The sequence below is a fragment of the Babylonia areolata genome, chromosome 34 (assembly GCF_041734735.1).
Source record: "Babylonia areolata isolate BAREFJ2019XMU chromosome 34, ASM4173473v1, whole genome shotgun sequence".
Classification (NCBI taxonomy): Eukaryota; Metazoa; Mollusca; class Gastropoda; order Neogastropoda; family Buccinidae; genus Babylonia; species Babylonia areolata.
In genome coordinates this window covers 17,240,347-17,255,510 of record NC_134909.1, presented here as the reverse complement: position 1 = coordinate 17,255,510, position 15,164 = coordinate 17,240,347, and the positions used below count along the sequence as shown (strand labels likewise).

The following is a 15,164-nucleotide window of genomic DNA, read 5'->3' as shown; positions in this document are numbered from 1 at the left end:
ACCTACCAGAGCGCGGGGAAGTCGCAGGCCACAGTGTAAATAAATTAATTGTGTGGGTTTTTTCCAGTGCACCTTTTTGATACCTATGTGGTTGCTGAATTGGTAACATTTGCAAAGATATAAATATGTAAATCAAATAATGGAATTATTATAACGCAGGCGGACATCTGCGCGGTTCCTGGTGCCCTGGAGTTCCTGGTATCCTTGCTGACCTACCAGAGCGCAGGGAAGTCGCAGGCCATCGTGGAGAACGGCGGGGGGATCCTGCGCAACGTGTCGAGCCAGGTGGCGGTGCGGGAGGACTACCGGCGGGTGCTGCGCCACAAGGGCTGCCTGCAGCTGCTGCTGTCCCAGCTGCGGGCGGCCAGCCTGACGGTGGTCAGCAATGCCTGCGGCACGCTGTGGAACCTGTCGGCGCGCTGCCCCGAGGACCAGCGGTCGCTGCGGGAGATGGGGGCCGTCGGGATGCTACGCAACCTGGTGCACTCCAAGCACCGCATGATCGCCATGGGCAGTAGCGCCGCCCTCCGCAACCTCCTCTCCTCCTCCTCCTCCCCCTCCTCCTCCTCCCCCACCAAACAGGACGGGGACCGGGGCGGGGGTGGCGGGGGCCGGCCCTCGCTGTCGGCGCGGAAGCAGAGGGCTCTGGAGGAGGAGCTGGAGGTGGGGACCTTGTCGGAGACGTGTGACAACATGGAGAGCCCCCGTGACAGTCCCGTGGACCGGTCCTCCGACCTTGACACCCGACGCTTTCTCTACTCTTACGAGACCTCGCAGAAACCATTTGAGCCACCCATGCCGCCACCACCGAAATACGACCAGCACAAGGGTGAGGAGAAGCCTCGGCGAGCGGGTCACCGCAAACACTTGGTGCAGGGAGACAACAGTGGTGAAGGAACGACGGCCGAGCGGGAGAGGAGGGTGCGCTCCCCTCAGCGTGTGGCTCGTGCCAGCAGCCAGGACAGCGTGACCAGCACACACTCGGACATCTCCCACGACCGCTCGCGGGCCCACCAGCTGGCGACCAAGACCTCCCACCTGCTGCCACGCCGACAGGGGGGGTCACTGGAACGGCAGAAGCCAGGGCTCCATCGTGTCAGCTCCGACAACGCCTGCGCCGCCCCCGACGGGAAGGCGTCCATGGAGGGGATAGAGTCGAGTCGTATCGTGCGCTACATGCAGGAAGTGGCGCTGCTGGCTGGTGTGGGGGAGGTGGGGTCTGGGTCGACCGCCTTGTCTGACCCCGCTCCCGGTCGTCTCCCCTTTGCTGCCGGCTCCACAGGGGGTGCCGCTGCTGGTGCTGGTGCTGGTGCCGCTCCTCAGCGGCTGTTTGAACACCTGGCCAAGAAGGGCGCCATGGGAGACAACCTGTCCTACGACAGGGGGGATGACTCTGACAGCAGCGAGCAGCCCGTGAACTACAGCCTCAAGTACCAGGACACGGGGTGTGGGGATGGGGAGGAGAGGGTGGGGGTGGGACTGAGCATGGCGCCCCCTTCCTCCTCCTCCACAGCCCCTCTCCACCACCCCCACCCCCACCCCCACCCCTCCCACGTTGTCATCCCTTCCGCACCTTGCCCCACGCTGCAGCCACCAGTGGGGGGCAGGCACAAGCAGGGGGGGGCGCCCCCTGGGGGCAACGTTCCGATGAGCGGCTACGTCGCCTCCTCCATGGCCCCCCCCACCGCCGCTCCCCCTCACCCAGGCGTGCTGGTGCCCCACGCCTACCCTCCTCCCCCTCACCCCTTCCTCCCCAACCCCCACCCCTCCGCACCCCAGCCCCACCAGGTGCCCGTCTATGGGGGTCAGCGGAAAGGTCAAGGGTCGGGGGTGGGAGGGTCGTTTTGTGCTTACGCCGAGACGGACTTGGACAGCATGGATGATCAGCCGACGGATTTCAGTTTGCGCTACGCTGAGGATCAGTCTGATGATCAGGTCAGTTGTGTGTGGGTGGGTGTGGTGATGTGGTGTGGTGTGGTTTTTTTTGGGTGGTGTGGTGTATAGTGTGGTGTTGGGGGTGGGGGTGGGGGGTGGGGGTGGAAGCAGGCACTGCTGGGAGTGGTGGGAGGGGGTGGATTGTATTGTAGTGTATTGTGTTGTATTGTATCATTGTGTGTTGTTTTGTATTGTACCGTAGTGTATTGTGTTGTATTGTACTGTAGTGTATTGTGTTGTATTGTACTATAATGTTGTGTTGTGTTGTATTGTAGTGTATTGTACCGTAGTGTATTGTGTTGTATTGTACCATAGTGTATATTGTGTTGTATTGAATCGTAGTGTATTATGTTGTATCGTAGTGATGTTGTGTTGCATTGTACTGTAGTGTATTATGTTGTACATGTATTGTATCGTAGTGATGTTGTATTGCACCGTAGTGTATTGTATTGTATCGTAGTGTTTTGTGTTGTGTTGTAAAAGAAAAAGAAAGTAAGTGTGGAGAAGTCTTGTCATACAGATTACAGGCAAAACAGTAAAATTTGGCACACAACATATGTATAACACAAAAGTGCAGTCAGCAAAGTGATAGCAAAACAAGTCACACACACACACACACACGCACACACACGCACCCATGCACCCTTTTTTTTGTGTACATGTACCATCGCACAAGGCATCAAACAAATATGGTGGTGAAGTGAATATAAATTGATACTCAGCCGTAAAACAAACAGCCACACACGTTGAACAAATCCTCTGAATCGGCATCTGAATCTGAAATCCCAGGATCAGCCCATCAACTACAGCCTGCGCTACCGCAGCGACCCGGACCCGAACTGCGTGCAGTGCAAGTACGAGGAGGCCCGCCGGACCAACGAGCGCCTGGAGCAGAGTGTGGACGACGACCAGCTGGTGACGTTCTGCACGGAGGGCACCCCCTTCCTGTCCACCGCCACCTCCCTCACTGACCTGACTGGGGGCAAGCAGGTACTGGGTGGATTGTATCACAGTGTGTTGTGTTGTGTTGTGTTGTGTTGTGTTGTATCATATTACTCCTTTAGTCTTTAGTAACAACATATTTCTTTCTGTGCACAATTGTAGTGTAATTGTATTGCGTTGTATTGTATTCTGTGATATTACTCATTTGTCACAACAGATTTCTATGTGTAAAATTCAGGCTGCTGTCCCCTTTCCTTGATCCTTGACTTCTTATGATGCTGTCACAAAGATCGTAAACCCAGAGATTATTGAAAATATTAGTAAGATAAAACATACTGAGAAACAAGAGAGGCACGGCCTTCAAGACTCACTTGTGATAAATTAAGTCCACTAGCATTAATTACGGAGTAATTTCCCTTTTTTACTATCTGCACCAAAACGTTTGCAAAATAAATAAAAATTCCATGCTGAGCAAAAGAAGTTCCTGTTTGAACAAAAAATGATAATAATGACTCCTCTTGTTGTTGTGTCAGAATAAGAGGTCAAAGTGCCAAGTTTAGAGAATACAAAAAAATATAAATATAACAGTCAATGCAGTTTGCATATAATTAGGCTTCTTTTTTATTTTTTTGTGCCCATCCCAGAGGTGCAATATTGTTTTAAACAAGATGACTAGAAAGAACTGAATTTTTCCTATTTTTATGCCAAATTTGGTGTCAACTGACAAAGTATTTGCAGAGAAAATGTCAATGTTAAAGTTTACCACAGACACACACACACACACACACACACACACACACACACACACACACACAACCGAACACCAGGTTAAAACATAGACTCACTTTGTTTACACAAGTGAGTCAAAAAAACCCAAAAAAACGAAACCCTGCCCCAAAGATATCCATAATCCTTTATTTATGACACAAGAATTTTATATTTTGTGACTTGTTCAGTCTTGATGATTGGCTCAGTCCACTCTTTTGTGCTCATTCTCATGATTGTTGATCTGGCTTGGTCCATGCTTGTTTTATGTGTTGACTCGTATGATTTGCTTTTTTGGTATTTGTGTCTTGTTTGTTTATCTGTTGTTGTTAGTATATATGCTTTTCATTTTATTTCATTTCTTTCGTTGCAAAAAAAAAAAAAAAAAAAATTTTTTTTTCCAAAGGCGATGGCTGAAGGAGAAGCGGAAGAAGACGAAGACAAACCGGCCGCCGCTACCGCAGACAACCACCACCACCCCCACCATCATCACCAGCAACACCACCACCACCACCAGCACCATCCCCATCCCTCCGCCACACCCGCCGCCACCACCACCACCACCGCTGCTAACACCGCTGCAAACACCTCCACGGCCACCGCCCCTCCGACCTCCATCCTCCACCAGCGCCCTCCTCCCCCAGACACCACCACCAGCAGCAGCAGCAAGCAGAAGAAGAAGAAGAAGGGTGGTGGTGGTGGTGGTGGTGGAGGGGGAGGTGGTGGAGGTGGTGGTGGGGAGGACAACCTGGACGAGCTTCATGACTTCAGCGCCCAGTTCTCGGAGTTCGAGGTCGCCGAGGTCACGCCGCCCACCAGCAGCTGTGGTCACACGGCCTCCACCGTCCGCCCCACCGCACCCCCCCCTGGTCACTACGGCAACGTGGGAGGGGGCGGCCCCCACCCCCACCTCCCCCACCACCAGGGGGAGCAGTTGCAGCCGCAGCAGCAAGCGTCGTTCCATGCGGACGACGACAGTTTGCCTCCGGACCAGGTGAGGGATAGGGTTTTTGTTTTTGGGTTTTTTTTTTTTGTTTTTGTTTTTTTTGGAGGGGGGGTGTGGAGTGGGTGGGGATGGGGTTGTGTGGGTGTAGGATGTGTGTTGGTGTGGGTTTTTGTTTGTGTGTGTGTGTGTGTGTGTGTGTGTGTGTGTTGATAGGTGTATGGGTTGTGTGTGTGTGTGTGAATAATCGTTCTTTATTTGTTCTTCATTTTAATATCTTGCTAATTATTTTTCCACGAAAAAAAAAAAGGGTGGGAGCATGTGTGTGTGTGTATGTGTGTGTGTGTGTGTGCATGTGCATGTGAGCTCACACATGTGCATGCATGCATGTGTGTGTGTGTCTGTGTCTCACTGTGTGTCTATATGTATTTGTGTGTCAGTGTGTGTGTGTGTGGTTGTGTGTGTGTATACTTGCGTTAGTCTGTGTAGTTTGTGTGAGACAAGATACACAGACAAGCTGCATGATGATATGATGATGATTTTTTTTGTGTGTGTGTGGTTTTTTTTGTGTGTGTGTGTGTGTGTTTTTTTTTTTTTTTTGTGGCCTCAGTTGCATGCAGGTCATGGAGCACCAGTTTGTTTTTGTTTTTTGTTTTGGGTTTTTTGTGTGTTTTTGTTGTTGCTTTTTTAATTTTTTTTGTGTGTGTGTTTCACATATCTTCTTCATTGGCCCCTGAAAGACAAGAAGTCTTTTTTTATTTCTTCTTCTTTTTTTTCTCTTTATAGATTTTTTTCCACGTCATTTCTTTCCTTTTGAGCAGTTCCAATGGCACTCTTTAGCATTGTTATGATACTGGCTACAAAAATCGTAAAATAGAAATTTATACTGATTTTTATCGAAGAAATAAATAAGATAATGATCTGCAACAGAAGACGAGGAAATGAGGATTGGATAGAATGATGATGATGATGATGTTGTTGTTGCTGTTGTCCAGGTCAAGACCTACCATGAGGAGGGAACTCCAGTGTGTTTCTCCAGAGTGAGCTCCCTTAGCTCCCTGCACAGCAGTGAGGCGCGGGACGGGGGGGAGGCGGGAAGAGGCGGGGCTTTGCTGCAGAGCATCGACGAATCAGAGTCCGGGGACATGGCCGTGTCGGTCATCGAGAACAAGAACGCTGTGGCCATGAAAACGGCCCTGGTGGACAGAGAGCAGAGGTGAGAGTCACATACCCCCCCCGAAAGTGGAGTATGGCTGCCTTCATGGGGTTAAAAACAGTCGAGATAGACTGTGAGAGAGTGAGAGAATGTGAGTGAGAGTGAGTCAAGTAAAAGAAAAAAAAAGGTCAAATCAGAATTTCAAGATGGAGCATTGAATAAGTAGCAACTGCTTTAAAAAATTTTTATGTATATGTTTTAAGCCATCAGGTAAAAAAAAAAAAAAAAGAGAGAAATTAGATCTGCAGAGAAAACAATCCATTTATACACATGTATATAAACATTATATAATAATGAAATACACAGCAGCATTCTGTACCAATATGATCACATGCTCATGCATGATTACACCACACCCACCCCATTTTACAAACACATGTTCCCTCATGCATGCGTGCGTGTGTGTGTGCATGCTTGTGCATGTATATGTGTGAGGGATAGAGATATGGAGAGAGAGAGAGCATAAAGAAACGCTTCTTGTCTCTTAATTTTTCTTTCACAGTTAAAATGTGCAATCACAAACATTGACACACACACACACACACACACACACACACACACACACACACACACACAAACCCCAGGCTCTTGAATCACAGACGTCCGACGTTAAAAAAGTGGCCTTTTTGCTGCCCATGGTAATGTATTGTTTGTTTTGGTGGTGTCACTGTGGCGTCAGATAGGTCCCCCCCCCACCCCCACCCCCCCCCCCACACCCCCAACCTATATATCCTGGGGTTATTTTTCCCATCGGCTGTATTACCAAGGTGGGGGTGTTAAACCCCGAACGCTACTAACTTAAATTTCTGCCCTGTCTGTCCACCCCCAGAAGGAACCGCACAGCAGCCGACACAACGACGACGATGACGTCGGACGCCAAGGAAGTGGGCGTCAAGACGGTGACCTTTGACACCCAGCAGGTGGAGGAAACTCCGCTGATGTTTTCACGCTGCAGCTCCCTGGGCTCGCTGAGCAGCTTCGACACGCAGTCCGTGCACAGCTCCCTGGTGTCGGAGTACAGCCGCCGCGCCAGCCAGGTGGTCTCCCCTAGTGAGCTGCCCGACTCGCCAAGCGAGACCATGCCCCCCAGCCCCACTCGCCTCCACTCCCCGCCGGTCAAGGCCTTCAAACCCCTGGCCGTGGGGGCTGGTGGCGGGGCTGGTGGGGGAGGGGGTAGTGGTGGGGGTGGCAGTGGTGGCGGTGTGGGTGGGGACGAGGGGCGTGTGTCTGCTTCTGCTCCTGCTGCTCCTTCTACTGTCAAAGCGGGGACTGCTGCTGCTGTTGGCAAGGTAAGAGTTTGTGGTGTGTGTGTGTGTGTGTGTGTGTGTGTGTGCTGGGGGGTGTGGAGGGGGGTGTCGGGGTAGAGGAAGTTTGTGGGAGTTGTGTGTGGGCGTGTGTTTCTGCTCCTGCTGCTGTCAAAAGTGGGACTGCTGTTGTTGTTGGCAGGGTAAGAGTTTGTGCTGTGTATGTTGTGTGTGTGTGTGTTTGTGTGGGTGAGGGGGCAGGGGGGGAAGGTTGTGGGGTGTAAGGGCGTAGGTTGGGAGAGTTTAGGGAAGTGTAAGACACACGAATACTTCATTATCTCAAAAAGAGAAATTATTTATTTTTCTGATGGAATAGAAAGGTGACATATCTGAAAAAAAGGGTGACTAGGTGTGTGTGTGTGTGTGTGTGTGTGTGTGTGTGTGAACATGTGTGATTCGGTATTAAAATACCTACACAGGTTTAAGTGGCCTCAGTACCCCAGCGACAGACTTTCCAGGATCACAGTAATCAGACATCTCCCACCCATGAAAATACATTTTAATTACACATACTTTTTTTTACATTGTTATTGTCACTGTTCTTTGTACTTTGTCTTAGAGACAAAACAGCATTTTTTTAAGCTTATGAAAAAACAACCCAAAATAAGAACATCACTGGTTTTGCTAACTTTAAGAGAAAAAAAAAGAGTTTGCTGCTTAAGCTGCAGAGGTGTGACAGCAGGAGTGTACAGGTGCAGGTGCACTGAGTGAACTAGGAACTTGGGTACAGGTGCCCTGACATAGATTGCTGTTGTCGGTGCAGGTGAACTGGCGGCAGGGGCCGGAGCCAGAGGTGGGCGCCATGGCAACCACTGACCACACGGCCAAGTTGCTGACCATCTTCCACAGCGCCCTCCCCCACCCCCTCTCCCACCCCCACGCCCACCACCCCCTGGATGCGGCCTCTGTGTCCGGCAAATCAGAAACGCCGGTCGTCTACGCGGACGAGGGGACGCCGCCAGTGTTCTCTGAGACGTCCAGCCTAAGTGCCCTGACGGTGGACGGGGATGGGGGAGGAGGGAAGGAGGCCAAGGTGTCCCCCTCCCTCCACCACCACCACCAACACCACCACCAGACGGTGGGGGAGAGCGGCGTTGGGGAAGGCGGCAGCAGCGGGGGTGAGTGGGGCAACCAGACGCTGTGTGAGAGCCAGGACACCACCCTGCTGGCTGACAGCAGGGACACCACCCTCATGGCCGACTCTGCTGACAGGAGCGGGGTGGGGGCAGGGGCAGGGGAGTCGCCGCAACAGAAGGGGGAGAAGGAGGACAAGGACTCGTCCATGTCGGACGTGTCGGAAGGGGAAGAGGACATCCTGGCCCAGTGCATCAGCGCCGCCATGCCACCGCCCACCCCCTCCAACCGCAAGCTGCGCAAAAGCGCCTCCGACAACACCATCAAGAAGAAGTCGGCCCTCCCCAAGCCCGACGTGTCGGGGAAGTCGCGTCTTCCCACCAAAGTGTCTCCTCCGCAGCAGGCTCCTTCCACCCCCGCTCCCTCCAGGGCCAAGCCGCCATCATCATCGTCCGTCGGCAGGGGCGGGGGGAAGCAGGAGACCGGGAGCAAGAGACCAGCAACGACAGCGCCACCTAAAACGGCAGGGAAGCAGGCAGGGTCGGCGGCCAAACCCCCGAGACCCGCTCAGTCCCGTCAGGCCCAGACGTCACGCCGAACGCCCGTCCCTCGGCAGAACGTGACCGACGAAGATTTCGCCATGGACACGTTGAAGACTTTCGCCACCGAGGGAACCCCGCTCAACTTTTCGGCTGCCACTTCGCTGAGCGATTTGAGCGGCGTGACGGACGCTGGGGTGACAACAGCAGCGGGGGCGACCCACAAGTCCCCCGATGACGGGAAAAGCGACAGCAGCTCTCTGTGTGAAGAGACGGAGCAGCAGCTGCTGCAAGACATGATCCAGTCAGCCATGCCCAAGTCACGCCCTGCACGGCGACTGGACGCGGAGAAAGGTGCGGGCAGGGGTCAGCAGGCGGGCAGGGGTCACTCCAGTGGAGGGAAGTCCCTTCCACGATCAGCGGCGGCAGGGAAGAGGGAAGACGGGAAGAAATCCTCCCACCCACCTCCTCCTCCTCCTCCTGCCAACAACCCCCAGCCTCCCATACAGATGGAGGTGCCCTTCGTGAGCTCGGCGGTGGACACCACAACGACCTACGCCACGGAGGGCACCCCCAACAACTTCTCTGCGGCCACCTCCCTCAGTGACCTCACAGTGGACTCTGACTCGGCCGGCTCAAGAGGCGGTCGGTTTTCCAACGGAAGGAGTCCTGCCAAACCAACAGGGGGGGCTCCAGCCTGCCGGCAAGCTCCTCACAACGTGGAGGGAGTGTTCTCAGCTGACGGAACAGACACCCCGATGGTGTACATGGTGGAGGGCACCCCAACCACCTTCTCCCGCAATGATTCCCTCAGCTCTCTGGAGATGGTGGACGAGAAGAGCGAAGGGGGTTACCCCGTCGCTGGGGCCCGCCCCCCTGCCCCTCACCCTCGCCCCTCCTCACAGCGTCAGGTCGTGGGTCAGTCCAGTGAGGACGGCAGTGTGAAGTCGGAGAAGCACCGCCCTCAGCCCCGGTCCAGCGTCAAGGACGAGACGACCAAGTTCGCAGTGGAGGACACGCCCATCTCCTTCTCCCGGAACTCCTCCCTCAGCTCCCTGGCCAGCGGGGGCAGAGCCCGTGAACCCCAGCCTGAAGAGGAACCCCAGATCTCCCGCACCAGTTCTATGGGGTCGCTTAGCGCCGAGTCGGCCAACTTTGACCCCACACCGTCGGAACAGGCCCTGCTGGACCAGTGCATCAGCGCGGCCATGCCCAAACGCCGCCCGGCTCGCGGCGACGACCGATCCCGCCGACACTCTCGCACGTCGGCAAAAAACGAGTCGCGCGCCCTCCAAGAGGGGGGCTCCCTTAAAAACTCCACTGTGGAGGTGTGGACAGGCGAGGAGAGAGAGGGGAAGGACGTAGGCGGTGGTGGTGCGAGCGATGGCAGGGAAGGGGTCAAGGGGAGGAGTCTGATGACGCGGAGCTACTCTGATGGTCTGGACCTGGACCAGGATGGGGATGACCGTCCAGCACGCCAGTCCAGGCTGGCCGGCTGGGGCCAGAAACGAGAAGCACTGTCGGAGCAGGCGGAGGAGAGGGGAGGAGGAGGAAGCCAGGACCTCGCAGCGAAGGTGCCAAAGAACTCCCAGAACCGCTCCACGGCGGAGAGCAGCGCCAGCAGCAGTAACTCCACGTCCCACTACACCCCCTCCCCATCCACCTCCGTCATCCACATCGACACCGCCTCCTCCACCCTCCCTGACAACCTCCGCTGTCAGGAGGATGATCCCAGCCTCCCCCACCCCCACCCACCCACAGCCCCGCATGTCCCCGGCAGTCTGGGGCAGTTGGTGGACACGGGTGGTGGAGAAAAACTGCCCTGGGACGTAGAGACAGCTGCTGTTGATCACATGACCAAGGACAAGGATTCTCCGGAAGACGAAGAAGAGGATGGCAACATTGACCAGGATCAAACCGTTTGTGAGATGTCACAGGATGTGGAAAACCTGACAGTGCTGGAGTATTCAGAGACCGCAGAGGAGGAGGATGGTGTGGGGGAAGGAATGTGTGATGATGTGAAGGAGGACGCTGCCCACCACCACCAGAAAGATGCAGAAGACAGGCTGGACACAGGAGACATGCTCTTTCATCAGCAAGATGCAGTGGAACAAGACCACACCCCCCACACTGCCTTTGAGCCAGAAATCTCTGCTGAGGACGAGCGCCTCTTACAAGAGAACGCCAGTCTGATTGTGTGCGAGATTGTCACCAAGCGGGACATGACTGGGAGCGGTCTGGATGATGACTTGCTGATAGAAAACGAGACTTTGTCTCTGGTGTCCAACGACTACACCTCCGACACTGCTTCCGAGGTGTCTGTCTCATGGTCGACCACCTCAGAAAAACAGGGTGAGCGGCCCAGTTCCCAGGCCTCCCAGGCTGATACGGTGACCTCCGGCAGCTCCAAACTTGCCAAGCCTGGAAGTTATCTCCCTGGGAAGAAAGGGGCGGGGGAGGAGGCTGGGAAGGGGTTGAAGGGCAAGAAAAAACCGCAGCTGACCAAGCCCTCTCCTGGTTCCCTCAGAACCGTGCCCAGAACGGACGCCGGTAAAATGCGACCCAACAGCGGAGGAACGGGCAGCAACTCTCGGCCCAACAGTGCAGGGTCCATCTCGTCGCGGACAACAGGTGGTGCTGCTGCTGGCAGTGCTCGATCTTTAGCCACTGCTGGCCGTGCTGGTGTTGGTGCTGGCAGCGGTGGTAGCTCAGCCCAGAAGAAGATCTCGCCTCGCACGACAGCGCAAGCAGGTAAATCGAATCTCCCAGCTCCCAAGTCCTCCCAGCCTGGAGGTGTCAAAACCACGCCCACCACCAAACCTGCCATGCAAACCACTCCCACATCCACCAGTGCCAAAGTCCCCGCCTCCAGCCCGCGACAAGCTTCCACCGCTGCCAGGACTCCCTCCAAAGGGGGCAGCACACCCTCAAGACTGCCATCGGCAACCAGCCTTCGGGGTCGGGAGGTGGGTGGTGAGGGCCCCAAGCCCCCGACCAAGCAGGCCACCTTCGTCAAGGACTCCCCCCCAGGTCAAGGCTCGTCGGCTAATGTCCGCCTCCGTGCTCGCAGTGCCAGCCGGGGGCGTGTTCCTCCCCAGAAGCGGAACTCTGGCGGTTCCCTGGGCAGCCATCAGCGCAACTCTTTAGGGAGCCCTCCTGAGGCATGGGGCAAGACCCTGGACTCTTTCAATGTGGCGGAGGAGAAGGAGAAAGAGGGAGGGGGAAGCGTCCCCCTGAAGCAGATCGTTCGCAGCACCAAAGATGGAATCCCTGCTGCAAAACGGGCCACCACCACCACCACCGCCACCGCTGGCGTCAAGCCACAGCAACGACCCTCCAACATTGCTCGGCCGCAGTCCTCGGTCACATCACCCAAAGCCAGTTCGACTGGAAAATCTGTGGCGTCCATCTCCTCCCCCAAATCGGCTTCTGTCCCAGGTCGGAGTAACCTCCCTGCACGGAGCGACCAGAGCAAGACTGGCAGCACATCCAGCTTGCGCAAAAACGGAAGCGGTTCCAGTCTGAACAAAACCAGCAGTGGGGGGAACCTTGCCAAAACAAACAGCGGAAGTTCTTTGAACAAAAGTGCTGGTGCCACTACGAAAAGATCTTCAGCGTCGGTCAGCAAAGGAGAGGCCCAGAGCTCGGAGAGCGGAATGAATATCCGCCGAGGCAGTGACCCCTCGCGACCTTCACCTCCAGGGGCCAAGAGAGCTTCCAATCCGGTACGGGCGGAGGATGGGAAAAAGAAGAAAGAGGTGGGGAGCAAGATTGCCACTTTGTGGAAGAAAGGGGGAAGCGAGGGAGTGGAGAGGTCGGCCTCGATGGAAGAAGGAGCGTTCAGCGCCCCCTGTAAGCCTCGCACCAAATCATCCAGTCTTCCAGCATCGGCACGGAACATGTCCATTTCTTCACTGACCTTCGTCAAGAAAAGCGCCTCGGCCACCTCACAGTCCTCTGGGGAAGAGTACGCCAGTCGGGAGAGCAGCACAGAGGTCCTCCCAAGGTCATCCACGTATGATAAGTTGACAGCGGACGGTGCCCCGCCCACTTGGGAAGACAGTGACACTGGGGCCTCATCAGCGGAGGGAATGTTGGAAGTGTGTGACCCGTCAGTGGACGAGGAAGTGGACAACGTTGACGGCTCACAAGTGAGGGAGGTGAACTTGGACGAAGCGTACATTCAGCACGAAGACGCCGACTCGGAGCGGGAAGATGGCAAGACAGTGGCGGCTTGTTCAGCCGCATTGCCAGAGAAATCACCTCCAGACAACAGCGCCCTCTCCGTCACCGTCTCCAATGTTGACAGCAGCACTTGGCGCAGAAAAGCTCGTCCGTCCAAAGAAGGGGAGGTCAGCTTGGCCTTGCCCAATGCTGATGAAACGTGTCGATCCATGTGCTCCTTCCTCACAGCGGCTGACGAGAGTCAGAACGAATCGCTGGCCAGGCCCGCTGACGTCAGTGTGTGGCAGCGTGGGGGTGAGGACAGTGTGGTCAGTGACGCCAGCTTCGCCACCAACGCCTCGGTCACGGGCAAGAAGAACAAGACCAGGAAGTCTGTGGCCAAAAGCATCAAATCCACCTTCGCCGGCCTGAAGCTGTTCTCTTCCAAGAGCTCCAAGGATGGCTCGAAGAGCGAGAAGAACAAGAAACAGTCGGCTGAAACGGCATCCAAAACGGTTACCGCCTCCACCGGCACGTCCACGGAAGCGCTCAGCATCTCCGCCGCCGTCACCAGGCCGAGCGTCAGTGCCATCGTGGCCCCCGTTGCTCCGTTCAACTACAGTCCGCCTTCTTCAGCCTCCCTGACAGGCACCGGTCCCACAGCCACTCCCAGCGCCACCACAATGACGGCAGCGACGACATCGGACTCGTCGGCAGAGGGCGCTGGGGAGGGCCCCGGGCAGAAGAAGGAGCCAGTGCCGGGCAGACACATGACCAAGACGGAAATGCTGTTGGCACGGCGACGCCAGTCCTACCTGACCGGTGGAGGAGGAGGAGGAGGAAGTGCGGGAGGAGGGGAGGATGGTGGTGGAGAGGGGGGCGAGGGGCGACAGCGAGGGTGTATGGTGACCACAGTGTGATGGGAAAGAAAGTGTGTGGCGCTGACAAACTTGACAGGGGGGTCAGGGGGTGGGGGGGGGGGGACGACTCCAGCTTGCCTGCATGCAAGCTGCTTACAGCCATGGAGGAAGTGTTCTCAGCCGACAGAACAGCCACCCACCCACCCTACTGGTGTTCTTGGATTGAACAGACACCTTTCTTGGATAGAACAGACACCACACTGGTGTACTTGGATAGAACAGACATGCCACTGGTGTTCGTGGATAGAACAGACATCCCCACTGACAGACATCCCACTGGTGTTCGTGGATAGAACAGACACACCCAGTGGTTGTTCACATGGTGGAGGTAACCCTGCTGACTTTCTCTGTGACAGGTGCTGTCTTCCTGTGTCCCCCCCCCCCACGCCCCCATCCCCCCACCCTCCCTCCTGCACACCTTGCCCTTGCCCCCCCCCCCACCCCCCAAACCTCCGCGCCCCCTCTCCCCCAGGCTCAGCGTACAGAATGTGTTGTGTGCTCTGTTTCTCTGTGTGTACACAACACACCACCTTGTGTGTGTGTGTGTGTATGTGTGCACCCTCATGTGCTCCTGACTGCTACGCACATGCTGACACGCGTGTGTCGCAACTTCAGATGGTGGTGGTCATTTTTTTTTTTTTTTTTTTTAAATAATTTTTTTATTTCTGAGATTTCTTAAATTATTTGTTTATTCTGAAGGTCATGACCTTTGAACCACATGAATTGAATTTGATGAGCTGATGAGAAATTTTGTATTGCTTTTTTTTTTTTTAATATATTTATATGTGTTATTGATGTTTTAAATTTGACATTTTGATACGCTTTTTTCCTTTTAGCTTAACCGCTCCCCCAGACCCCACCCTCCCACATGTTTAAATCGGAAGAGAAGAAGAAAAAGGAAAAAAAAAAAAAAAAGAAAGAAAGAAAAAAGAAAAGAAAAGAGATCATATGGTTTCACGGAGTTGTGAATTTGATCATTTATGAGTGAATCCAAAAAGTGCAACCTTTGATAGGAAAGGCTTTGAGGTTTGAAGCAGAAAGAAGCTCTGCAAGTATCCTGTGTGATGCGAGAGAATATGATGTCCATTATGATGTGAATTAATGTTAACAGCTATTGTCGTGCGACATCCAGGAACCAAGAAGTATAACAGATAGCACAGAAAGTGAGAAACGAATGAATTACTGCCTGATTTACTGCATATTATGACATCGTGAGTTGATAAACGTTTTTTTTAGTCAGTGGTTGTGTTCGGTCATCAAGGCCAGTTTTAATCCCAAGGTCTTAGCTCTTTCCCAGAAAACTCTGCTGTCAAATTGCTTGTGAAATGTGCTGAAAGAGAAAAAAACATTATCGCTGCTACT

General features: G+C 54.4%; 1 protein-coding gene across 1 annotated transcript in view; it reads left to right on the top strand.

The window, feature by feature from the left end:
* Positions 1–14,159, top strand: part of LOC143277395 (uncharacterized) — a 56,415-nt gene extending 42,256 nt beyond the window's left edge. The window contains 6 exon segments of the mRNA XM_076582186.1: positions 160–1,935; positions 2,725–2,925; positions 4,049–4,636; positions 5,581–5,801; positions 6,631–7,090; positions 7,869–14,159. Coding sequence (XP_076438301.1) covers positions 160–1,935; positions 2,725–2,925; positions 4,049–4,636; positions 5,581–5,801; positions 6,631–7,090; positions 7,869–13,802 — 9,180 coding nt within the window. The 3' untranslated portion in view covers positions 13,803–14,159.
* Positions 14,160–15,164: the final 1,005 nt, after the last annotated feature.